Genomic DNA, 25,677 nt, shown 5'->3' with positions numbered 1-25,677 from the left:
GTCAGTGTGCATATTTGAATGGCAGTGTGTTCCTTGTGAAAACAAGAGATTTTCTGCATGAAAATTGTGCCATAAGCAGAGAATTGTGTGTAGTGTTTTGAAAATGGTTTTAGAACTGCAATTTGAGTGTAAAGCAGGAATTGTCCTTGTAGTTTCGCAGAATTGGTTCAGGGGGTTCGTGAATGCGTTACATGTTGTGCTCATTGTGTCTCAAGTACCAGTATTTGTGTGTAAACAATTGAGAAAAACTGTAATGGAAGCGACGGTGAAGTGACTCTCAAGTTTGGCTGTACTCGTCGCCCAGCCTCCTTAGTCATAGCCTACCATGGACAAGAACATGGTCAACTAAAAAGGCACAAATCTCATCTGAGACTGCTTGTCTTTTTGCCCTCCCCCTTCTCCTCCCCCTCTCATCTTATCCCTTTCATCGATATATTGAAGGTTCTCGATTGCTGTGTGACCAGTTTTGACTCTTTGTGTTTCCTCCTGGGTGATTGTGTGCTAATTGAGCTGAAGCTGTGCTGAATGCTAGTGCTTTCTAAATTACAACATTGTGTACGGCAATGATAAATGAAGGGATATGTGTGTAAAGTTTTGCAGTGAAAGTTCAAGAAATCTTACTCATGTGTCAAAACTGGGGAATAGTGTTTATAGTTTGGGGAAAAGGGTGTGCTTTTTGATGAATGGTGTTATGGTTTTGAAATTTTAGGGTTAGGGTTAGTGTTTCAGCAATCGAGTAAAACTGTAACATGCCTTAACACACCTTAGATACACATTACTTATTATACTAGATCGATCTTGTTTAATTACAAGCCAGGTTGGTTTGAAAATAAGTAAAAAGACATGCATTAAAGTAATGAATTAATAATGCAGTGTGATGTTAAATTAAAAAAAATTCCACATATAAATACGTGATGTTTTTTTTCTCCAGCTATTGACTTTTATCAACCATAAAAATATAAAATCTTATTTTTCAATAATAATGGATGAAAAAGAAAAAAACATAAAATGCTCATCTTTGGAAATACTTTATTTCTTGTCTTTTACAACAATACTACTGAAAATACACCAAATGCATATTTGTCAAACAAGCCATAAGGCTGTATTTAAAAAACACTGGACTGTGAGGTTAAGTTCACTTGAAAAGCTCCAGCAGAAAAGAGAATCAAGTCATCTGTAATAATATACAATAAAGAATAATCATAACAAAAAAACAGTGTATTTTTCTGTTACATACTATAATGCATCTGTGCAGTAATATAAAATTACACAACAGTTATATCCTACAGTATAATACACTCAATCAAATAGCGATCCATAGGCAGCCTCTGAAAAAAAAAAATGACATGACAGACACAGACACTGCTGCTGCACCGCAGAATAAGTAAATGTGGAGAAATGCAAGTAATCAAGAATGAGTTTTTACATCATGGCCTAAATGTGATGATAAAGGAATGGTCATGAGGTCACCAAAGTCATCATGTGCTTACAAGATTTCATGGCAATCTGCACAATTAGACAATATCAAATACAATGTCAAATTTTACATTCTGGTCTAATGGTTGTGCTACAGGGAATGTCATGAGGTCAACAAAAATGACATGATTCATTGCTCAGCAAAATACAAAAATTGGTTCATAACATTTGTTGTATGCAAGTCAAAAGTTTGGCCTGATGTTGGTGCAAAAGGAAAGGTCACAGGGTCACCACAATCAAGGGGAGTCTCTCTTAAAAGAGTATGAATACACTACCCAAATATCATGTGAGCCCAGTAATTACATCTGGTAATATCATACATGCTAAGTTGACATTTTTGGCTAAGATTGGTGCACCTATACTGGTAGGTTTGTGCATCTTCATTGAACTGTGCAATGTGCTTACTAAATTTAGGACATACTAGCTTTGGGACATACTACTTTGTCATCTTAATGGACAGATCTGTCGCGTGCATCATGTCACCGTTAACTGCCCTGTCAATCATCTTGTTAAAATTCTCCATTCAATCTAATTTTATTTTCTACCGTTTCGGAGAGAAATGTAGTTGCACGTTGATCTGCCAGTCGTGGGTCTTTCATGCGGAGACTCTCCTCATGTGTTTGCAATTTGAATATAATGATGTAAAAGTTAATGGCTAAAACGTATCTTTACAAAAGTCCACAATGCATCTGCAGATGCAATATAATGTAGACAACACTGAATAAATACATTTTCGTCAGGTTAGATACTGATAATTAATCACTCTAACCCCTTTATCTAAACCTCTCTACATAACCGCTGGATTCACGCGTCCTCCATGTCTGTAGTTTTTTAACACTTTTCACTCGTGTTTGTAGTTCTAACCGAATCCTCGTCCAACGCGCGATGGGTTGTGGGCAATATTAGCCGTTATAGTGTGCATCGATCTGCACTTCGGATTCTGACCGGAAATAGTAGACCATCCGGGTATATTTGGAACACTCATTTCAACGATTTGGGACGTACTAATTCTATTTTCGAATGCTATTTAGGATGGATAGTATGCGAATTGGGACGCACCTACAGTTTGAATTTTCAACAAGATATAATGCACACAGATTTTGATGAGGTAAATCAGCATACTAATAATACACAGATATAGGGCAAGTCCATTTCCTTCAACACAGTCCTTCGTTCAGCTTCCATCTGGGGAAATACAGAAAACAATAATAAGAGGCTGAATTTCAGCTGTTTTAGCATAAATAAAATACACAAATAAATTACTAAGAATAACAGTATTAGGGGGTTATTCCAAAAACTAACAAACATACATATTAATAAATAAATAAATGACCTAAATTGTGTTTTCCTCTTCATCCTCACTGGTGTCTGGACTACTGAGGCCACTTTGATCTTCCTCTTCAACATGTAGAAGGACAGAGGCCTCAGGACCTAAGGCAGTCTTATACTGTTGGAGGACCACTTGGAACCTTTCTGACACCTCTGACAGTCTTCTTCTTAAGAGACAGCAAAGTCCCTCATTTCCCTTGTCTACGTCTCAAAATACAAAAGAGATTACATTAAAGACAAACTATGTTAAGATTATTCAATAAGGCCAAAGAACTAACCTATTAAAATCTACATAGCAGGATGGTTGCCATTTTTATGTGTATCGCTGACATGGGACCAGGCTAGCTTCTGTATAAAACGACTTGAGGCAACATGACGGCTCACTGAGATGACTTTATGGAGGGAGGCCCAAAGCAGCATATAAGCGTTTTGTGCCCATGTCTGATAGCTGTTTTAAGTTAACAGTTTTCTTCTTCACTACAGTTATGCTGAAGTAACACATTGTGTTAGTTCCTGACCATCAAGGTTTTCTATGTTGACTGGAGGAAATAATAATAAGATTAATCTTGATGTTATGCTAACCCCATGTAACATATCAGGACACAAATTACAATGGTCAAAATTCTTTTGTTCATTTACGCTTTCAAGTAACAGCCATAATACAACATATCTGCACATCTTTCAAGCATCAATCTTTACAACCTTACTGACTTGTTACCATAGCTACAGTAACAATTGTAATCCCCATTTTATGTATATCCCAAAGGACCACGGCAAAGAGAGCCATAACCGTTCTACTCCATCCAAGTTCTGTGACTGATGTGTTTTTTTGTATGTTTTTTTTAAACACATTAGATGGACAGGGTTTTAATTAAACTTACCCTCCTCAGCCAACTTGTTCTTGAGAACCATTGCCAGGCTCTGCAACCACGTGCAGTGTTGTGCCATCTCCAACACCAAAACGCTTGTTTCCTCATGCAGTCGCCTTGTTAACATCACTTGGTCGTGCACTCGTTTCTTGATCGAAATATTTGCTAAGAATCAATAACAGTTACATGTATCCATGAGACAATCTTGCATAATCACTGCAAACATTGACTTTTTTTTAATCAAATCGATACATAAGAAAACTGAAAATACACCATTAAACTAAATTAATATTACAACACTCAATATGTAACATGCATGCCTTAGTTCAGTATACTCTATAAAGCAGAACTGTAAATAAATTCCTGTGAAGCATCTACAAACAGACATACCACTGCCATGAACCTCCCACGGCCATATTTGAGACACAGTACTCTCTCCAGTTAGGGAATGCTCCACCACAGCTACGTCAATGTTTGTTGCCGATTCTAGTACAAGATCATTGTATTTCTGTATCTCCTGAAGAAGGAGTTTTTTGTCTTCTGCCAGCTTCCTTCGAAGGCGATGGCGAAACTTGCTGCTGTCTAGAAAGACATGAAGTACAGAGGCAGAGGTTTTTGACAGAACTCTTCAACAATAAAAAAATTATAGCACCAAAAAATTGAAAAGCAAAGCTGCAGTTATTGAAAACATAATGAAATACAGTATGTGAAAATTATAATGTAGACTGACATGGGAAACAAATTGTCCAAGGTGTAACATTTAGGGGGGAATCTATTTGCATGATTTTCATGATTGCCTGAAAATAATAATTGTGCATTAATTAATTTAGAATTGGCAGTTTTTTATCTAAATACGTTCCCCTTCCACGGAGGCCTCTATGTTGCACCTCCATGTTCCTACAGTAGCCCACAACGGACAAACAAACACTAGATAGTACCTCTCACATTTTCTCGTCGGCTACCGTAGCTTGGAAAGATAGAGGTGAGGGAAGCTGGTTGCAATCGTCAAACCTCACTGATAGATGCCACTAATTCCTACCACTAAATCCTACAGACTGGTCATTTAAAGAACAGAATTCAACGATTGAGCTGAACTGTGCTACTACACTTATTTGCTAATTCCATGTTGGTGGAGTAGGATGCATACAGTAGCCTGAACTTATCAACCTATTATATTATATTATATAGTTATACCATTCTGACGGTAGAGGGTTCGCTTCCGGTGCCTCACACTAAGGTAGAGCCCCTCAATTGACTGCTGAAGTCCTCTGTGTGTGGTGCCTTGACTGGCACGAGATGTATCAGGTGTCTCTGTAGAAGATATAACGAAAGCAAATTCACTGTTAAAACAACACAGAACCGTTTCTCTGCTTGAATTTCATGTAAAACCTTTTAATCAAACTTATTTAAACTTTGTATGTGCACTTCCTGCAGGAAACTGGAATATACTAATAAACCTGACATCATAAATGTGGCATCACATTAGATGATGATCAACCTACTATTTTTTGCTGCTCTTTAATATCAAACATAAAATTTAGATTGTAGAAAGGGATGTTTGTTGTTTCTTTTATCTGGTCATGCTTACCACCAGCTGCCCATTCCTTTACATCAGATAGCCACTGTGACACCACTTCATCTGTGCAATCTAGCTCTGTTTTTAGGTCAGCTAGCCTTGCAGTCTCATCATGGAGTCTCTGACAAGTCTGATGAACAGTGTTATACAATAATAAGGATTAAAACTTGATTAACAACAGGCCAAGTAAACACAACAAAAGGACACACAAAACAATTAATATGAGACTTACCTTCACATATCTTGTGGAAAGTGCCTGATGTAAAGAGATATTTTTTTTCTCGTTCCACCCCATTGCATGCAACGTAAGCATGTCCACCCGTGCTGTTGAAAGCAAATAATGAGGTTATGATGATCAATCTAAAAATTTTTTACAAGAATATTGCAAACTCCGGTCACCTGCTTTGGACATATATTTGGTCGTCAGGGCACAACGTGAGAGGTAGCTGTTCACTTGCTCCACCTCCTCACCAGCGGTAGTCCCTGCTCCTTCCTGGTTCCTGCCACTCCAATTAATCTGTTAGTAAAGGGTGGAAGAAATTCAATTTAATTTTATTTATATAGCCCAATATCACAAACCACAATTTGCATCAAAGGGCATTACATTCCATGCAAGAAATGGTTATGCAAAAACACAAGATAACATAGTGTAGCTTAACTTATATTTAATATTATTAATGTGCTTGTAAATATTACAAATGTACATAAGATGCCAAAATATTATACACACCTCACACTTAGTAGCATGGGCTCGAGCATGCATTACACTGAGAAAGGGTTTCATAGTGGTCAGTTCCTGAAGAGCAGGAAGGACACTAGCAACTTTCTCCAGGTATGGCCAGTATTTGCATGCCACGTCCATTGCGAAGAATTGTGCCTTGGCTGGCATGAGCTCCTTCTGAAGGTACAGAGGGTAGGCAAATATCTCCCCCCTGTACATATTAAGGGCTTTCAAAAGGAACCCATGGCGACACACAGCAACCTCCATCCCCTCTTCATCCAATTTTGAAGCCCTCCTTGAAGTTTCCCTCGCTGCTGTCCACTGGGAGTCCCCACATGTGCCTCTTCCCTGTGTCTATGAAACACAAAACAAACACGACAAATCAAATAAAAGCAATGGTGTCATTCAATATATGGCATTTTGATTTTGTAATTGATATGCAGGAGTAATTGAAGTGGGGGTTACGTTTATTATTGTAACAACTATTTTGTCAACTTGCATTTTTCACTGCTTTCTGTATGGTGTCGACAAATCTAGACACCGCGCTGTCTTCAGCCACAAAGAGCCCCTCAAAAAAGCCAGGATCATCAGAGCTGAGGAAGAAAGAAAAATAGAAAATCCATTCATGAAATATATGAAGTAAGAAAATAAATCAATAAAAAGACTGGAAGAAAGATCACCTTCCGTTTCGGCGAAAGCGATATAGCTTTCTGTTTCCATCTGCTGAAACAGCCAACATTTCTGGTGTGCAGGCTGGGCAGGTGAAAGGAGCACTACAGCAGAGCTGGTCTTCCTCAAATGATGCATACGAAAGCTCTAAGAAGCTACGCTGCAGTGCATCGCCGTTGATAGATCCAGACTGGAAAATATATAGAATGAAATAGTATTTTGATATTGTCTGCTTATGGAATTTTTTTTATAAAATGGTAATAACATTTACACTTACTCTTCCTCCACACTTAGTGCGATGTTCCAGCAGCTTTGCGAAGGCTTGTCTGGAGAATCCCGGAGAGATGATCTTGAGTTCCTGAAAGGAGCTCAAGAGGTCCAGTGTATAAAGTGTGGAATTGGTGACGGAGGCTGGCCAATATCCACTTCTTAGGAGGTCTTTAAAGTCAGGGGTCCACTGCTGCTGGCATGTTTGACATTCATACAATGGCTGATGCAAGTCAAAACGCCCTTGGAACAAAAAAAAATAATTAAAAATATAATACACATTTACCACATACTTAATTTTACAACACTTAGTTCATTATGCACATTGTGAATGGTTAAGAGACATTGCGCAAGTTCCTATAATCCCACATTTATATTTTCAAATTCACTAAATTCCACACTGCTGTGTTGATTGGACATCATGCTGGAAAGATGCTAGGACAAAAAAAAAAAAAAAAACATCTGTCTTTGTTTCAGTTAATAACATTACCATGTGCTATTCCATATTTCTGTCACTTCTGCAATTGTAAGCACAATGCCACAGCACAATAGTGTGAAAAACATCACATCTACAATATATATATATATATATATTTTTATTTTATTTTTTTTACCATTGATGGTAATTAAAATCACTGGTTTGCCTGGTAACACAGTGAAGTTTGTGCCTCCACAGGAGCAGTCTGGCACCTTCACAGTTGGCAAAATGCAAGCTGGCAAAAAGAAGGAAAACCAATCATTTAGATTATCTGTAACTGTCTGCAGACACACATTGAACAGCAAAATTAAAGCTTTCGTGAGAACGTACCTTGCTCATGGGTGCAATATCCATCCTCCCCTTTAATGATGCATGTGGTCGGAGGAATGGCTTCAAAAAAACCACGAATCATGCATTCCCTGTTGTGGAGTGGATGTTTTTTGTGATGCAATACATCACAGTCCCCACAGAACCACTCCTCAGGAAGACACTCCCTGCACCTAAGGAGAAAATTATATATATAAAATTAATATTATAATATAATACATTATTATATGTTATATGAATAACTCATATAAAGTACTGTACACTCTATTTAAGCTATTTACCTTTTACTAGGTTTGATTTTATTGTATAGGATTGCATAGTGCCTCAGTGTTTAGCACTGTCACCTCACAGCAAGAAGGTCCTAGATGTACTTTTCTCATTAATGTGTTTTTCATCTGGGTATCTAAGTCTTCTCCCATCCCAAAAGACATGCATCTTAGCCTATAAAGCAGGGCACTCTGCAAACCTACCCTGGGTAATTGAAGTTTGATATTAATGAAAACCAACCTAATAACAGCAGGCTCGTTGCAAAGGCAACACAGGGGATGACCAACAGCCTCTATTGAAATAAGGCATTTTAGGTGGTATGGTCTTGCTTCTTTCCAGCGCTCAGAGGCTTTCTGCTGCCGAAAAGACCATGATGATGCAGAGCTACTTTGAGGCTGAGCAGCAGAAGGACATGACGCCAAAATATCAGAGAGCCTCTCCATATTTTTTTCTGTAAAGAAAATCCAAAAATAAAGCGGTAAGGGATAATTTAGATAAGGAACAATTAAAAGTCAACTGATCAGTATTAGAATGAACACTTTTTTTATACTGTGCAAGCTTAAATTAATCACTGTGAATTACCAAATTCCCCTTGAGGATTTAGTTTTGTTGAGATTGCAGTAAGTGGAACCTCCACACTGGATGACAGGGAGCCCTCAACCGTGGGGTATGTGGCTGTAAAACAGCACATAGAAGAATAAGAACAAGTTAGGCTATCACACTCTATTCTTGTTCTTCTTTTCAAACTATATACTAAACAATTTATGAAATCAGACATATTTTTGTTAAGTACTTGGTAGTGTCTTCTACAATAGTGTCACTAATGTTTTTTTAGTTATTTGAATATCTTAAACTCTCAATAAACAATTACAGTGTTCTAATTTGAGTTGGTCCAACATTATCATTGTAAATTCCTCCTACAAATGTCAAATAATTCAGATATAACCTGTAGCGGAGGCATGGCGTCGCCCTCCTCGCCTCCCCCTCGGCTTACCACGTCCTACAGAGTCCCTTTTAGAGGTGTGTGGAGGGTCTCGTACACGTTTCCTCTCATCAGCTGCTCTCTGTGTATTGGAGTGAATATTTCTTGTAAGACTGATGTTGATAAAAGTACGGTAACCAAAAGGCAGGTAACTTGTGAAAGGAAAACACAACATAGTGTGTTAGTAAGGTGTTGAACAGCTTAAATGAGCCTTGGAATAGATTCTCCAAGTCTCTGTAACTCAGAGGGATGGAACTGCATATACTACTATTATTATTATTATATTCCCTTATTAACACGTCACAGAACATGGCAGGATGCATCATGCAATATACCTGTATAAAATCTTCTGCACTCATCATTCTTACATATTCCTCATCACGTTTTACTTTAATTTATGTTTGTTTTTATAAAATGATTGAGGTGTACAAAAACTCTAACCTTGGCTTCAGCTAGAATGTGTTCATGTTTCAGCTCCAGAGCCATGCGTCTCCCCTCTTGGTAGTGGGGATCCTTTGAATCAAGTTTATGCTTGGTGGCCATTGCAATGCAGTCAGATACAGACAGACAGTCAGATACAGACAGACAGTCAGATACAGACAGACAGACAGACAGTCAGATACAAACAGACAGACTGACAAAGATGGGTAAGACAGACAAGTAGTGCTAGACAAAGACAGACAGGGAGGAAAGAAAGAGCAATAGATAAAGACTGTGAGATAGATAAAGATTGAGGATGAAAGAGAGGATGTAAGATATAGAAAATAATGAAGAGATAGAGGTTGGCTCTTAAAAGTGCCTTTGGGTTTTGAAAATCAGGTTCGGATAGGTTCGACAGGTGATATGTTTGACAGGATCTGCATGGAGAACAACAGAAAATGTTAATTATGTAGTGTTGTTGATATAAGATTTAAAAAGTGTACCCTAATAGTGAGTGATTCCCATTTTCTTGTAAATGCTTAGGATAAATAAATACAGATTCACGTTGTTTCTATTTCCTGTGCTACTGTTAAAAGTCGCGTAAGTTAACATTTTTTTTTAAAGGCGCGTAACATGTGCCTGGGGTTCGCCATAAAGGCAGCGTTATGTGCAGTATAACGTTAGACCAAGTGATAATATTGTTATTACTAACACATTACAGTGACGTTGAGTGTGAACCACGATGATCGAGAGAAAATCACATCATCTAAATGTCCCCAATTACTATTCCCCCAATAAATTCTCAATAAGCAGTTACACGTCCAAAATATATGTGGACTACATCATGTGGACATGATATATATATCACAACATGTTTTTTTTATGTGGAAATAGGCTAACGTTACTCATAATTTTATTTTGTATATATACATCTACAGCTATATATCTAGGCTTAGAACATGTTTTTTTTTTTTTTAACTCGTAATTTTCTTCATTTTGGACGTGTAAATAATGCTTATGAATTCATCTTGCTTATTAGACTGTTGTAAGCGACTTACCGTGGTGGAATCGCGCTGGGCAATGGTTTCTGCGATGGTCGCACACAGTGACGTGTTGCACAAAATTGCGCCAAAATATCAATCATAATTAAAAGTACAGTCTTAATATTTTATATCCGTGCTCAATTTTAAAGGGGTCAGCATAAATGTCCAAGTGAAGGAAAAACGAGTATGTAGCCATTACATTTAAACACATATCACTTCCCAGAATACATCCATCTCTTTGCGAAAGGATATGTCCATATAAAGTAATATAAACATTTCTGCAGTAGGCTATATAATTAATTTATTACAACTGCATAAACAGTATTGAGATGAAAGTTCTATAAAAGTAGGCTATTCTTTTTTTCTTTTTTCTTTTTTGGGGCGCAGAAAAAAAAGAAAAGTAGGCTCACTATAAGCCATTGCAATTTGAAATAACATCGACAATTATAAAATATCCCACAATAAATTAAGGCATGTTTTAAGCCTACAGCAAATATGCAGTCCTGCAATTATGTCGTTTTAATGTAGTCCACAATAATATAAAAAAGAGGAAAAATCGTGATATTACCGATTTAGAAAAGGGTTTCAGCTAGCTACCCTCAACGTCGGCTTATGGACGTGAGGGGGAAATTACCACAATATGTGATCGAAAATTATAAAATATCCCACCTAAATGAAGGAATGTTTTAAGCAAATAGAAAATATACCGTCTTGTAATTATGTAATTTTAATGTAGCCCAAAATTATATAAAAAGAGAGGAAAAAGAGTTAGGTTTAGGAAAATAATAAAAGTTCAAAATTCAAAGATGAGTGATTTGCACTCAAATCTATCGGACGACCCTCTCCGTTGTCAAGTGACGAATAGGGGGTACCCTCAACGTCGGCTTTGGACGTGAGGGGGAAATGACCAAACGGCATAGCCTATGCTGAGCCTATGTGACGAATAGGGGTGAGACCATGTTGCAAAGAAAGACGTGGTGCAGGCACGAAAAATACGTCCCTTTGAAATACATTAGATTGAAAGTCGTGCTGAGTGACACGAAAAAAAGAAGGAAATTCGTGCCTAGGGACACGAATCAATAGATTCATGTTGAGTAGCCTATACCGAATATAAAGTAATAAAAACGAGAATTAAAATCACCTGATTAAATGTTGTGTAATGTAGCCCTTAAAGTCTGCAAAATTAATAACAATTGAGAAAAAACTATAGCCTACTGTGCTCTCGAAAGAAAAACGTGGTGCAAGCACGAAAAATATGTCCCATTGAAATACATTAGATTGAAAGTCGTGCTGAGTGACACGAAAAAAGGAAGGAAATTCGTGCCTATGGACACGAATCAATTTGTGCTGAGTAGCGTACCGAATACAATACAACGAGGATTAAAATCTCCTGATTAAATGTTGAGTAATGTAGCCCTTAAAGTTTGCAAAAGGAATAGCCAAACATTTGAGAAAAAAACAATAGTGTGCTCTCGAAAGAAAGACGTGGTGCATACGCCCCATTGAAATACATTAGATTGAAAGTCGTGCTGAGTGACACGAAAAAAAGAAGGAAATTCGTGCCCATAGACACGAATCAATTTGTTTTTGAGTAACCTACCGAATACAATACAGAGATGATTAAAACCACCTGATTAAATGTTGTGTAATGTAGCCCTTAAAGTCTGCAAAATAATAACAATTGAGAAAAAACAATACTGTGCTCTCGAAAGAAAAACGTGGTGCAAGCACGAAAAATACGTCCAATTGAAATACATTAGATTGAAAGTCGTGCTGAGTGACACGAAAAAAGGAAGGAAATTCGTGCCTATGGACACGAATAAATTCGTGTTGAGTAGCCTACCGAATACAATACAACGAGGATTAAAATCTCCTGATTAAATGTTGAGTAATGTAGCCCTTTAAGTTTGCAAAAGGAATAGCCCAACATTTGAGAAAAAACAATTGTGTGTTCCCGAAAGAAAGACGTGCAAGCACGAAAAATACGTCCCATTGAAATACATTGAATGTCGTGCTGGGTGACACGAAAAAAAGAAGGATATTTGTGCCCTTGGACACGAATAAATAGATTAATGTTGAGTAGCCAACCGAATATAAAGCAATAAAAACGACGATTAAATTCTCTTGATTAAATATTGAGTAATGTAGCTCTTAGCAAAATGAATTACAATTGAGAAAAAACAATACTGTGCTCTCGAAAGAAAAACGTGGTGCAGGCACGAAAAATACGTCCCATTGAAATACATTAGATTGAAAGTCGTGCTGAGTGACACGAAAAAATAGGGAAAATCGTGTCCACGAACACGAATCAATAGATTAAATTTCGTGACTATGTCACGAACTGCCGTGAGACTGGGTTGGTATATATATATATATATATATATATATATATATATATATATATATATATATATATATATATATATATATATATTTCTATTCTAAATGCACAATTATATTACTTTAAATCAAAAATATTTTTGCATATTTCTTATTATATAGCATTTCCCCCACCTGTTCGCGACATTATCAGGCTTGCAGCTCATTTTTCGCCTATGGCATGCAGGAACCACTGCATTAAAAGTGTTTTAAAGTTATATGTGAAATTAAAATTACTTATTTAAATTAAAGTCCAACAACTAATTTAGACTCTATTTACCCTCTCTAAAGTTGAAAATAAGCAAGCAAAGTCCCAGCTGACTTTGTGTGCTTTTTAAATGTAGTTCATTGAGTTTTTTCAAGCAGTGAGATAAGATGGACGCATGAATGTCTCTTTGATCTTTCACTATTTTTGGTCTATAACTAATTAGCTGCTGTCTGCTCTCTCTGCTTATGTTCATTAGAGCCTTAATTTGCGTTTTAGATGGTAATGGGGTGAAGTCTTTCCATCTGATTACAAGGGTGTTTTGCCCTCATCTTGATGCTGGATATCATTGCACGCGCTAGCGCTGAGCTAACCAGGCACAACGTGTCTTACTTTATCTCGTTTCTCTATGATTAGCGTTCTTTTGTCGAGCCAAACGACTGGCTTTTTTCCCCTCAAAGAAAGGGATTCAATGTCAAATATGAACGCGTAATATTAACGCTGTGTATTAGCCATCCTGTAATGTCATTAACAATTAAGAGCCGTTGATTAAGGGAGAGACTGATTGCCATATTTAGCGTGTTAAATTATCCTTTCAAGAACCTATCTTTAACCCACCCACACTAATCAAAAGCTCCGAGCTGGCATCAGCAAACATGAAGAAACGTTTACCCTCTGTTTTGCTTGACGTCCGCCTTGTCTTTGAAGTTTATGAATTATGAAGCGGAATTCACGCTCTGTGGGTGTTGTGCCGAGCGTGTGCGTCTGGGCTTGCGCGCTTGTGTATGCAAGGTGGAAATGAGCGTGTGTCGGTGTGTGTTTTCCTCAAATTAATACTCTGGCCTCAGTCGACAAACTCAATCAGGTTTACAGCACCTAAGTGGGCAAGGAGCTAATAGAGGTCAGCTGCTACATATGGAACAGGGAAGAACACGTTCACAACCACAGTACATGACGCAAAGAACAAGCACCTCCAAGACACCGCCGCTTCCATCCGTTTCCCTACACTCACACACACACACACACACACACATGCACACTCACAAATGCAATAAGAATGGGTGAAATCTCTCATTCACATCACAGACATTGACCACCTCACAATATGGATAACTACGTTTGTGATCATCTTACATTGCAAAACTAGGTAACATTGTATTTTGGTGGTCCATTTTATACATTCTGTTGACTATAAGTTACTTTGAACCTACATGTCAAATAGCAGTCAGAGTATTAGTAGACAGTCTTTTTAATATCTAACACTTTACTGTGATGCTCCTCCAACAGACTTTCTACTGACTATAAGGAACTTTGCAAGTACATGGCAATTTAATCCTAACCCCTTATAACCCTTCCTCTAACAGTTTGCTAATACTCAACTAATACCTTAATGAGAGTTAGTTGACATGTAAGTGCAACATTACTTACTGTATAGTCAGAATGTCTAAAGGGGAACATCAAAATAAAGTGTAACCCTTAACGAATGCAATTGGCTTTCTGATGAACAATATTTGCATTATGAGCGATTGTTGCAGGGTGATTGAAGAAATGGTGGGTACGACACCATGAAGGAGAAGGTGGACAATATTGGGCTGGTTATTGTGTAATGGTGTGGATGTTTCATATTTCCCCTTAAATCATTATTTCTTTCTTTTAATATGTTCTTTCTTTCTAACAATGGATTTCTGTATTGCTGCTGGTCAGCAATCATGTAGCCAATTTAGTCAATTTTAAAATATTTATGGGCTATACTCATAAACACACTGTGTGTTTCGATCAGAGCATTGCAAACTGAGAACAATGACCATAGAAATGTTTGGTGCCGAACAGAGAGACAGTTTTGTGGCATGCTTTCTCTAATTGCTTTTGGATACCTGCACCCTGCTTTACCCCGTTTACACGAAACCATTTTCAACTTAAAACAGAAAACTTCTTATTCGGTTTGGCTGTTAATTTAATCGCCAGTGCCATTTTGAGGGCCTGAAAATGCAAAGTTTTAAAAAGCAGGGTTCAAAGTAAGTTTCAAAAACTATACCGTTATCGTCTCCATGTAAACTACAAAAACGGAAATTTGTGAAAACGGTGACATCATGCACATGCATATTATGTGTTCAGTCTATAGCCGTGTAGTCTTTCTTTTCTCTGCCAGCTGCTGGCCTGGCATGCAAAATACAGTGTTTTTAATCATTTTCGTGGTCTGTGTGAACAGGGATTGTTTTGACAACGTTGTGGTCTGTCCAGAAACCTCACATTAAAGGTATCCTTTTTATAACCTAACATTTTACAAAATATACATATAAATTTGCATGTAAATATATATTTACATACAAAGTATATACATGCCTTCCCTTTGTCTCCATATCTGGTATAGCATTTCTATGACATTTGCAATTATTTATTTATTTTTACTCATTTTATTTATTAGGCATCAGGCATGCAAGGTCTAATACAGTAAATGTGCGAACAAGCTAAACAAAATGGTGCATACGATGGACACTTTACTATCGTATGAGGCCACAGGAGAGGATTTATTAATGGCAGTGAAGCGATGTAACTGACACTGTAAGGTCACATGACATGACGGATGTACAGTAGTGTGTCCTAATTTCATTCATACTACCCATATTTTTTGTCAATTTACTCAATTGATTTACGTGATTGGTATCGCAGTGTTTAATATTAAATTATTTTGTTTGAATTAAGTTTAGTTTATTTAGTGTAGTGTTTTAAAATGCTACAGACACATCTTAGAAAACAAATATTTTTGAGATTTTATTGCTAACAACTATTCTTTGTTTGTAAAATATAATAAAATTATACAATTTCAAATTAATAATGTAAGAATATAAGTCATAAGTTATAATTTGTCCAGTCAGAGTTTATATTGTGATAATGAACGACTGACTGTACATGGCCATTATTATAATACTGTATGTCTGCCCCCATTGTAGATAGTGTCATGTAAGACAGTTTGTTATTGTATAACCAATACGGTGTATTGTTTAGCTCAGCAATGTGTGTATGCATAACTGCAGCATCATATCAATATCCCATAAAACTCTGCATTTGCTATTGAATAGTAGATGTCACCAATATGCAGAGACAATTTTAGGACCGTGAATATATTATAACGAACTGCACTCCATATCAGACCAAATGCATGCATGCATGCTCACTGTGAATTTAAACACATGCTGTTTTCAAGATGAATATTAAAATATAACACACACCAACACTGGGCCGTAGAATGTGGGGGGTGAAAATTGCTCATGCATTATACATGACACTAATGTCGTGTAATTATCTTGAGGCCCATAGAAAAAATTAATGATGGCAATTAGAACAATTGAAGATTGTTAGAAATACTGCTACTTTTATTAACCATTGTAAGTTACATGTGCTGTCAGAGACCTCTCCTCTCAAATGAGTGTTTTGGGAACAGAAAGAAATAGTTTTGTTAGAATCCGTGTTCCAAAATTAAGAGCTACTCTTATCGCCAAAAACCATACAGATTCACACAAATGCATATTTATTTATGATTCAACATTGTAAACAGTCTATCATTTGTAATCTCTTGGGATTTATTGGTAGAGACTTTAATGCATTGTCTAAAAATGGCAGCGAAACAAACAGCAGGTTTTTGGCTCTTTAAAAATTAAGTGACATTACTGTGTGATCTCATTAGTATTCATAGGTATTCATACGTAGGTGTGGTCCCAGCACACATGCATTTTTCATACTTTATGAGATTTTATAATTAAATTCAGCCACACAAATAGTGCAAATGGCTTCATTTTATTAGTCCATCTCGATTTCATTTCAGTTTCTGTGTCTTGTTCAAATCTTGTTCAAGATTGTTCTTAAAGGTAGGGTAGGTAGGATTTTTGTAAAAAACTTTTTTTCAAATTTGTTTAAACTGTCTTTATATACCAATACATAATCAAAATGTAAGTGCTCTGAAAAAGAGAGTATAAAAATCGAGTGACTGTAGACCTTTTAATCTGCAATAAACAAAGCTCATTATTTCCATTCGGGACGAAACAATTGATTGGTTTGGGCGACTGTCACTCACTCTCGCAACCATGGCTACCACCACTGTTGCTACAAGATCTGCCCATATGCACGCGCACCCATTTGATTTGAGGAGTGCAAGAGAGGCGCGGAACCTACGAAGAGTAAAATTATGGCAGAGAAAGAGCATTCAACATTCAAAGCACCTGCATATGCAGTCAGCGAAGGCAAACAAGGCAAAAACTACTTCCTCGGACCCTGGTTGCCCGCACTCTTGAACGACCTCCTCTGCTTCGCCCTCGACCCCGGACCTGTCCTCGAACCGACGATGCGGTACTTGTCACCGGAGTGTAACGTTAGTCCTCATCAGAGTCAACAATGTTTTCATCATGGAAACTCTTACATGCAAAACACTGTATATGTTATGAATATTACACGAAATTCACCTTCATCACAGTTTAACCTGTTAACCGTTGCCAGTGCACCCGCGCACTGAAGCGTTTTTTTTTTTATTTAGTTCAAATTTACTATCAGATTTAATGTTATACCTTGACAAACTATACATCATTAAAAATATATAATACTCAAGTTTCAGTATTTGACCACTATTGTATTCTGAGAAACTTATAGCGACAGTTATTTCTTAATTTCTGTCAGGAGTTATGAAATGAAAAAATGAGTCGATACCTTTAATATGAATTATGCGCGTCAGCCGCTTTCATTCATAAAAAAAACTCTGTGCTGTCGTCATGACAGCGATACACAAAACAACGTCCCTCAGGGCTTTTAGCTCAAAAATGTGCAGATTTGGAGAAATATTGATAGATAATCATAGGTTTACATCAGATTTCTATAGACAGGAATAATATTTATTGAATTTATACCCAAATGCGTCGATGTAATCTTTATGAGCGTTTGGCACTCTCATTTACTGGGTTTTCAATTCATACCAATAGCCTGAGGGCGCTATATGCACAATAATAACCCATATATGGAACATGAAGAAGAGCCATAATCATGTGACATTCCAGGACGTCACTGATACACACAAAGCTAACAAGAGATCGCGCTGTATCATGCAGATACAGATATTTTGAAGACAATAAACATGATTGCAATGATATTTGAGTTACCTGTGTTTTTCAAGCCATGCCAGGTATTTTCATAATAATAGATTATATTTATAATGTAATGCTAATCTATAGACCATCATTGTGCAGAATATGATCAAATAGTATATTTTCTGTCTGATTTTTTTTTTTATCTGATGTCAAATTAGATCACAGAAGATTATTTAAAACACTTCACTTGCGTTTTAAAGTAAGTTTGGAGCACAAACATGGTTTTAATCTCATAAATTGTCATGTATTGATGGTGTGCTAAGCTAACATAATAGCTAGCTCTAGGTGCTTCTATCTTGAAAAAAATTTAACTAAATACAGAGTTTTAGACTTATCATCTTCAGATTTTAAACATAAAATGTTTAGACATGTGGCTTTAGCTGTAGTGCATTTCTAGATTGCTACAGGGTCAACTTCAATTTTATTTTCATGAAGATGTTTCATAAAAATAAATTTCTAATAACTTTACAAAACTTTAAAGCTATTTATAAAAAAAAATTCATTATGACAATAATTAATTCTACATTTACAATAAACTGCCAGCTTTCAAATGAGATCATACTTGTGCTTTTAGTACAAAGGGTTCATGAACTGTACAGTATCTGTTTCAGTTTGGGTATGTCATTTCTGGGGATTTTTCAAAAGTGGGGGTGCAGCTTAACAGGTTAACTGATGGTAATGGAAAAACGTGTATCAATGCAACCTGTTTTTAGCTTTGCCTTATAAATATAGCTCGTTACCTATAGCCTAAATATAGCTTGTTACCGAATCAAACAAAATATATTTTAAACTTTACCAGTATCGATATGCTAGCTTGATAGTGAGTACTAAAAGCCATCTTATTTGTTTATATTCATAGTGATAAAGTTAGGTATTTTGTTACATGTGATTCTGACATGATGTCACTGCATGCACTGCGCTCCTTCCTCTCCACTCGTCTCAGGTAAATAAATGCGTCTTCCAGCTGAGCCTGAGCGTTTGGCGTCGCGCATTCATGTGTTTTGGGGGCGTGGCTTTGGAAGGAGCTCAGAAGGGAGGGGGTGGAGTGAATGGAAATAATGAGCTGTGTTTGCAACAGTCGTGAGAGGTCTACAGACACTCGATTTGTATACTCTCTTTTTCAGAGTACTTAGATTTTAATTATGTATTGGTATATAAAGACAGTTTAAACAAATTTGGAATGGTTTTTTTTTAGAAAAATCCTACCTACCCTGCCTTTAAGCAAAAGGGTTTGCATTTAATTTATGTTTCAGTGGCAACACTGTGTATAGTGAGCACTTGAAGTTTAAAAAACATATTTGAATATGAATGAGTCTAGAAGTCTCCCATTACTCCCATTACTGTTGTAAATATAATTTACTGGAATGTACAGGCTGGTATCGGAGACCAATAACCACCAACTTGTTTTGGCTTTTCCAATAACAAATAATCTTACTTTCTTTGTGTTTTTACCCCAGAGTGACTTGCTAATTACTGTAATTGAAAACTTGGCATTTAAAACTTTGCTCAGTATGTGGACTTATTCAATATTGGCAATCGATTTAATGTTGGATCAATAATTTTTTTTTTTTTTTTTGACATTTGCACATTATACCATCACAATTTGTTGCTTACATTGTTTATTTAATTATTGCTAATAAAAATGGATGTTTCCCAGACATCAACGATAATACTTTCCAGCCATTTGCTCTTCTCTGTTGTGTCCCCTTCAGTGAACTCTCTGAGGTTTCTCTGTTACTTTTCTACCAAACTTTGAAGTGTAACTTTTGCCTGCCGCAGAGAGCCTCTCTTTTCCTGTCTCTATTCCTTTAGTTTCACCCAAATAGAGCGGACTGCGTCAAAGTGAAGGACACATGATCCATCTGATGTTTATGGTCTGACATAAATGAGTTCAGCTTTAACAGGATTACCCTGCAAAGAGTGCCATGAGAGACAAAAAATATGTGCTTTAATGGTGAGATTATAACCTTATTAACCCAGCTACAGACAAAGTGCTCATCTGGGACTAGGACGAAAGTCGGATATCTGGGACTACAAAGGCTCTGGGCCTGAGTGAAGAGAAACACGGTATATATGATCTCTCAGTAGAACGGCCTCTTGTTTGCAAGCAGAACCGCAGGCCGCTGTGTCATTCTAAGGTGAGAAGACAGAATATTGAGTTTCTGCCGCGGGTTTGGAGCATAAGCTTTGCTTCGACACTAATGAAAGACAAACAAGCGTCGCTTTGAAGGTGTGCGAGACCAAAGTGTCGAAATAAATAAAAACACACCCGTGTGTTTAGCATTCACCAGCGGTTCGGAGGCACACGGGTGTTTGTAATACATTATTTATCCACACAGTTTTAATCCCATTTGCAAATTAGCAGCATTTTTTTTATAGTGCTATTGTGGAGAAGATTAAAGGATATCACTTCAACGAAACCTCCGGCGCAAAACCAGACATGTTGGACATTAATATTACAAGGCGAGACTTTTGTTTGTGTGTCTGTAGAGCATGTAAAGGTACATTTGGACCAGTAAACACACTAAGCTTTTATCCCAAGCTGATGAAAACAGCTCCTGCTTTTCACGAAAGTGTCAGTTTGTAAAGTGCTTGTATTGTTGACAGTGCTTCTCAATTTGTCAGGGCAACTACCACCTTTGATAAAATCTCATTAGTATTCAGAGTTATTTGTGGGGAAATGTGTTTTAGAGAATATGAAATATGAATCTCATTCACATTGACCATTGTAGTTTGCAGTTTGCAATTTGCAGTACTTGAATGGGACCATTTCTTAGAGTATTTGGAAAATGTAATAATTTAAAAAAAAAAAAACTATAAAAAAAAGACAGATAAAACATGCAAAAGCCGAAGGGAATCGTTTTGATTCTAGTATTATTATTATTATTATTATTATTATTATTATTATTATTATTATTACTACGTAGACTCAAATGTTGAAAATAAAAACATTGCTAGACTGAATGGTAAATCCTTAAATGTTAACTTCGAAAAACCTTCTAATGTGAGAAGTATCATGTCTTTTTGACAGGAATGCACGTCTGTTGTGTCTTACGCAAGAGTTAAATCCTGCTGACTAAACTTTACACCCAAATCCTCTCTGTGGTTTAACGGCAACCGTGAATATCGCATTGCCAGAGAGGCTGACTGATCCAGACCTTTCCAACCCCTCACCGTGGCTCCCAGTGCTTGGCCAAGCAGAAAGAAGGAGTGGAGTCTCAGAGAGATTATGTGACTGTTACTACTGTAATATATAGAGCTGCTTTAATGTGGACTTAGGAGAGGGGAGGTCTTGAACGACTCTTTTGGAAAATGCCAGCGGAGCATGATGTCAGTGTTAGTGGTATGAGTTTATCTTATACAACTTTATACTTTACAACTTTATACTAGCCTCTACTGATGATGTACACCAACAACCTTTACATCCATCAATGACTGCACCATACATAATATTTTAATATTCAGATACATAGAATCATTGCATGAAAACATTATCTATGGACTGACTGATCTGATGCAATAATTAGTTTTTTTAATTAATTTGATCTTAAATGTATTGAAATGTATTATTATTTTAATGATGATAATAATAAACATTATCATTATGACTATTATTGTTTTAATAATAATGTTTATGAGTATCTTGATTGTTATTATGACATGTACATCTCTAATATATATATATATATATATATATATATATATATATATATATATAATTATTATTATTATTATTTATTTATTTATTTATTTATTTATTTGCTAATGTAAACAAAGCTAATTGCCCAGAGGAGACTAAATTAGACCTGAACTTGAATAGACGCCATATTGCACTTTTTTTAATCCGGTAGAGGAAACCTCATCTGACTCGGCTGTGTGAGGGATGTGGAACTGCAGTCGTGTCACAGTTCTGGGTCCAGCATTGTAAACGTGTTGTTCCGGGTGCTGAACTCTTTATGGAGTGTGTTCTGGGCGCTGTCCAAGGTGCTGAACTACTTCAGCAGTGAAGCACAACCTCAGTGTAGTTTCCAAGAGAGCAGTGGTGATTGACAACCAATAGCTAAACTCAACGAATCTTCATTAATTCCTTTATTGCTCAATTAAATTGAATTGTCAAATTCTCGTTGTGACAACTGACCCCATACATTGTAACATTATGTTCTTACATAGGGGCATGTTGTCACGAAAGGTGAAAGTGTGTTACATTTAATGTTATTTTGTTGCCAAGACTTCATGGTTTGCATCTATACAGAAATTGACTTCCAAGAATAAACCCTCCCTGAGAAATAGTCACTGGAGTAAAAAATATGACAACTCTAATGATTCTTTAAGTTAAACGCCTCAAACACAAAGAAAACGCACTGAACGCAAATGTCATTAAAAACTAAATTGCAAAACTGATTGCAAGCAATGACAGCAGCCTAACAGATATTTATTGCATTCCTTGCTAAGCAAATTGCAATTAGAAAAAAAAAGACTTGTAATATAGCTAATCATTTAACAGTGTCTGTATTTAAAAGAATGGGCTTAATATCCGAGAAGACAGTTGTTCATTTCATTTGCTCATTAGGGGTGTTGAAATCAAGAAAACAATCAATCTCTGATTGCTCAGTCCCAGGAAATGAACCACAATAGCGGATAGTCAACAGAGCGGCATGTCGCAGCGAGAAATCAAAGGAGCCGTCACTTTAAAGCACAACTTTTCCTTTTTCAGTAGTTCAAACCATGTACATGGCACCTGTTGGCTCATTGAGTATTCATCACCCCACCTCCAGGCACAAAAAGACTCGCTTTCTTCCTTTAGAGAGGCATCAAAGCGGCCCATCCTAAGAGGAAATAGCAGTTCATCATTGTTGTTTTGGTTTTCGGTCGACAGTATGTAAATCTGCTCTCATATTGCGGTGTTTTGCATTAATGAAGTGAAGTTGAGCTCCAGACCTTTGACTGCAAACTCTCTCTCTCTCTCTCTCTCTCAGAAATGCACGGACTCGTTGACAATAACGCACTACAAATTGCGAGACCGCAAATTTTTGCCAGCTAAATATTCATAGAGCAAAATGTCAGTAGTACCATCGACGGCCTGTGTTTATTTGCTTAAATAAATGCAATAAAGCATTTCACCCTATTTACTGAAGTTAAGATGCCCCAAGTGTGAAGCCTGACTGACTCAAGGAGGAAACTATGCAAAAACACATTGATTTTAAGATTAAAATACCGTGCACTCTGGAAACAACAAAGAAAATTGACGAAAGAAGGGTTACGTGATCATAGGGGTCAGCTCTGCGGAGGCGGTCGTGTCACAGAGGTCGTGACCTCTGGCGGTAAATCAGAAATAATGTACTTTCTTAACACGAAAGGTGATTGTGCTGGAGATTGCACTGTTCTACGATGTGTTTCAACATCAACATCATTGTATTGACTAAAGAGGGATGCTTGAAAATAATAGGCAGTGCAGAGGATAAATCGACATGGGGCCGACAGGTCAGAGGTCAGGAGCGCTATAGTCACTGTTCACATAACACCAATCAGCTGACCAAACAGATCAATAAGGACAGATCACTCGGGTCCGATAGAAAGCACGAGGCTGTCGAGCTAATGTGCGATGCAGAACGAGAAGTAGCATTTGTTTTTCATCATCTTTTAAAAGTGCATATGCACGCGCTGATGTATTTATCTTCTTTTAAACTTGAGTATCCCCTAAGACATTTGAATGATATCTTGCGATGCTCTGTTTGACAAGCTAATGCTTTCCTTTCGAGCAACTCATAAAAATTCCATCTTTTGTCTTTTTATGCAAGGCATCTTTGTGATTTTGATCCCTTGCTCATTTTAGATGACACAGGACAGATGCTCTCTTTTTACAGCGTGACTTTGCTGCTTCTCTCAGTGGAAGGTAGAAGACAAAGAAAAGATGGGGACGGAGAGAGAGAGAGAGAGAGAGAGAGAGAGAGAGAGAGAGAGAGAGAGAGAGAGAGAGAGAGAGAGAGAGAGAGAGAGAGAGAGAGAGAGAGAGAGAGAGAGAGAGAGAGAGAGAGAGAGAGAGAGAGATTGAGAGAGAGAAAATCAAGGCTTACGGAACTGCTCCGAGACCTTGAGAAAGAGAAAAGCCAGTGTGGTGTACTTGCAGTACAACTAAGAGGAGATATGAAACAGATTACAAGGTGACTGTGCCCCAGCCCCTCTTTCACCCTGGAGGGGCCAACCTTGGTCCCCAGAAATCACTCAGCTTCATTCATCAAAGGCTCTTTTAAAGGGCCCATCCCTGAGCCCCCTCTGTGCCTCAAATCCTCCTCTCTCACCCCCATCATGCGTATCTTTCTATCTCTCTCAGCTCGAGTCTGCATCTGGAGCCACAGTCTCTCACTATGTCTCTCTCTCTCTCTAAAATGAATTAGGTTGAATGGCTGTCAGCGGTTAAATTTAAGTACACAATTAGATAATACCAATTTAGGTCAACCAATTACCAAGCAATGCTTAATTTTGTTCAGTCTGTGTTGTAAAAAGTTCGCATTAGCAATAAAAAAAAATAAAAAAACATGGTCAGGTCAAAGTGTCTGAATAGTTTTTGGTCCCAAATTTTAAAATACTTTTTAATGGTAGTCCACTCTATAATTATTATTATTATTATTTTTTTTTTATATGTCACAGTTTACTTTATTTAGCTATCCTCACTTACAAAAATTAACTATATTGTCCTGCACCCACTAATAAAAAATAAAATAAAAAAAAATATATATATATAGTGTCTGAATAATTTTTGGTTTAACCTTATATCTCTTGCTGGTTTCACACACAGAGAAAACACATTTGCATGCAGTATTTTAGTATAAAACATGCATCTTGTTTATAACTGCTATCTGTGCTATAGATGGTATCTTATTCACAGAAGTCGGCATATTATATTATATTATATTATATTATATTATATTATATTATATTATATTATATTATATTATATTATATTATATTATATTATATATTAATGCCTATTTATTTATATATTTTATAAGCCAGATAAAATTATTTATTATAGGTAATAAGCTGGATAATGTATAATCAGTTATTATCACACATTATAAAACTCTAAATTCTCATTAGATGTGGCATCCTATATTAATGAGTCTCTATATAAAATTTCTTTGTTGTTTGGAACTGTAAACATCCTACAGTGATATAAATGGACATTATGGTGGCATAATTGTTTATTCTGATTATAAATATTATTAACGAAATTATTGGAGATTGCTGTCTCGTTTATCATATTGTTGTTGCCTCAGTTTCATGTCAGCAATAAGACATGCCTTTGTGTACATGAGACTGACTTTAGTGACTTTAAGAGTTAGTTCACCAAAAAATGAAACCTGTATGAGTTTCTTTCTTCTGTTGAACACAAAGGAATATATTTTGAAGAATATGGTTAACCAAACAGTTGTTGGGCACCATTGACTTCCATAGTATAAACAAACAAACAAACAAACAAAATAACTATGGAACTCAGTGGGGCCCAACAACTGTTACCGACATTCTTCAAAACATC

The 25,677-nt window shown here is 36.7% G+C and overlaps 1 protein-coding gene across 2 annotated transcripts; it reads right to left on the bottom strand.

Annotated features, from left to right (window-relative positions):
* Positions 1–1,365: 1,365 nt before the first annotated feature.
* On the bottom strand, positions 1,366–12,493 carry LOC308697454 (uncharacterized protein). Of its 2 annotated transcripts, none has more exons than XM_081376704.1 (18): positions 9,403–12,493; positions 8,926–9,043; positions 8,562–8,654; positions 8,220–8,430; positions 7,716–7,885; positions 7,522–7,620; positions 6,918–7,150; positions 6,652–6,830; positions 6,471–6,564; positions 5,981–6,325; positions 5,650–5,767; positions 5,483–5,574; positions 5,263–5,380; positions 4,869–4,985; positions 4,065–4,256; positions 3,687–3,839; positions 2,810–3,012; positions 1,366–2,661 (listed from the first exon to the last, which is right to left on the bottom strand). In XM_081376704.1, exons 1-17 carry the CDS (start codon positions 9,502–9,504, stop codon positions 2,810–2,812), a joined length of 2,637 nt encoding a protein of 878 aa, XP_081232830.1. In that variant the 5' UTR covers positions 9,505–12,493; the 3' UTR covers positions 1,366–2,661. The 2 variants fall into 2 exon arrangements, with proteins under 2 accessions (XP_081232830.1, XP_081232831.1); XM_081376705.1 differs by having other exon boundaries at positions 2,810–3,006.
* Between the last annotated feature and the right edge of the window lie 13,184 nt (positions 12,494–25,677).

This window comes from Scardinius erythrophthalmus (genome assembly GCF_964197995.2).
Source record: "Scardinius erythrophthalmus genome assembly, chromosome: 10".
Lineage (NCBI taxonomy): Eukaryota > Metazoa > Chordata > Actinopteri > Cypriniformes > Leuciscidae > Scardinius > Scardinius erythrophthalmus.
This window is presented reverse-complemented; position numbering and strand designations above follow the sequence as displayed.

Bases quoted from the DNA above. Each gene is read 5' to 3' on its own strand.
- LOC308697454 (XM_081376704.1), bottom strand. From the start codon at position 9,504: ATGGCCACCAAGCATAAACTTGATTCAAAGGATCCCCACTACCAAGAG. The intron at 4,986-5,262 runs GTAAGCATGACC...TATCTTCTACAG, and splicing joins AAAGGAATGGGCAGCTGGTG to AGACACCTGATACATCTCGT. The intron at 3,840-4,064 runs GTATGTCTGTTT...ATTGATTCTTAG, and splicing joins GTGGGAGGTTCATGGCAGTG to CAAATATTTCGATCAAGAAA.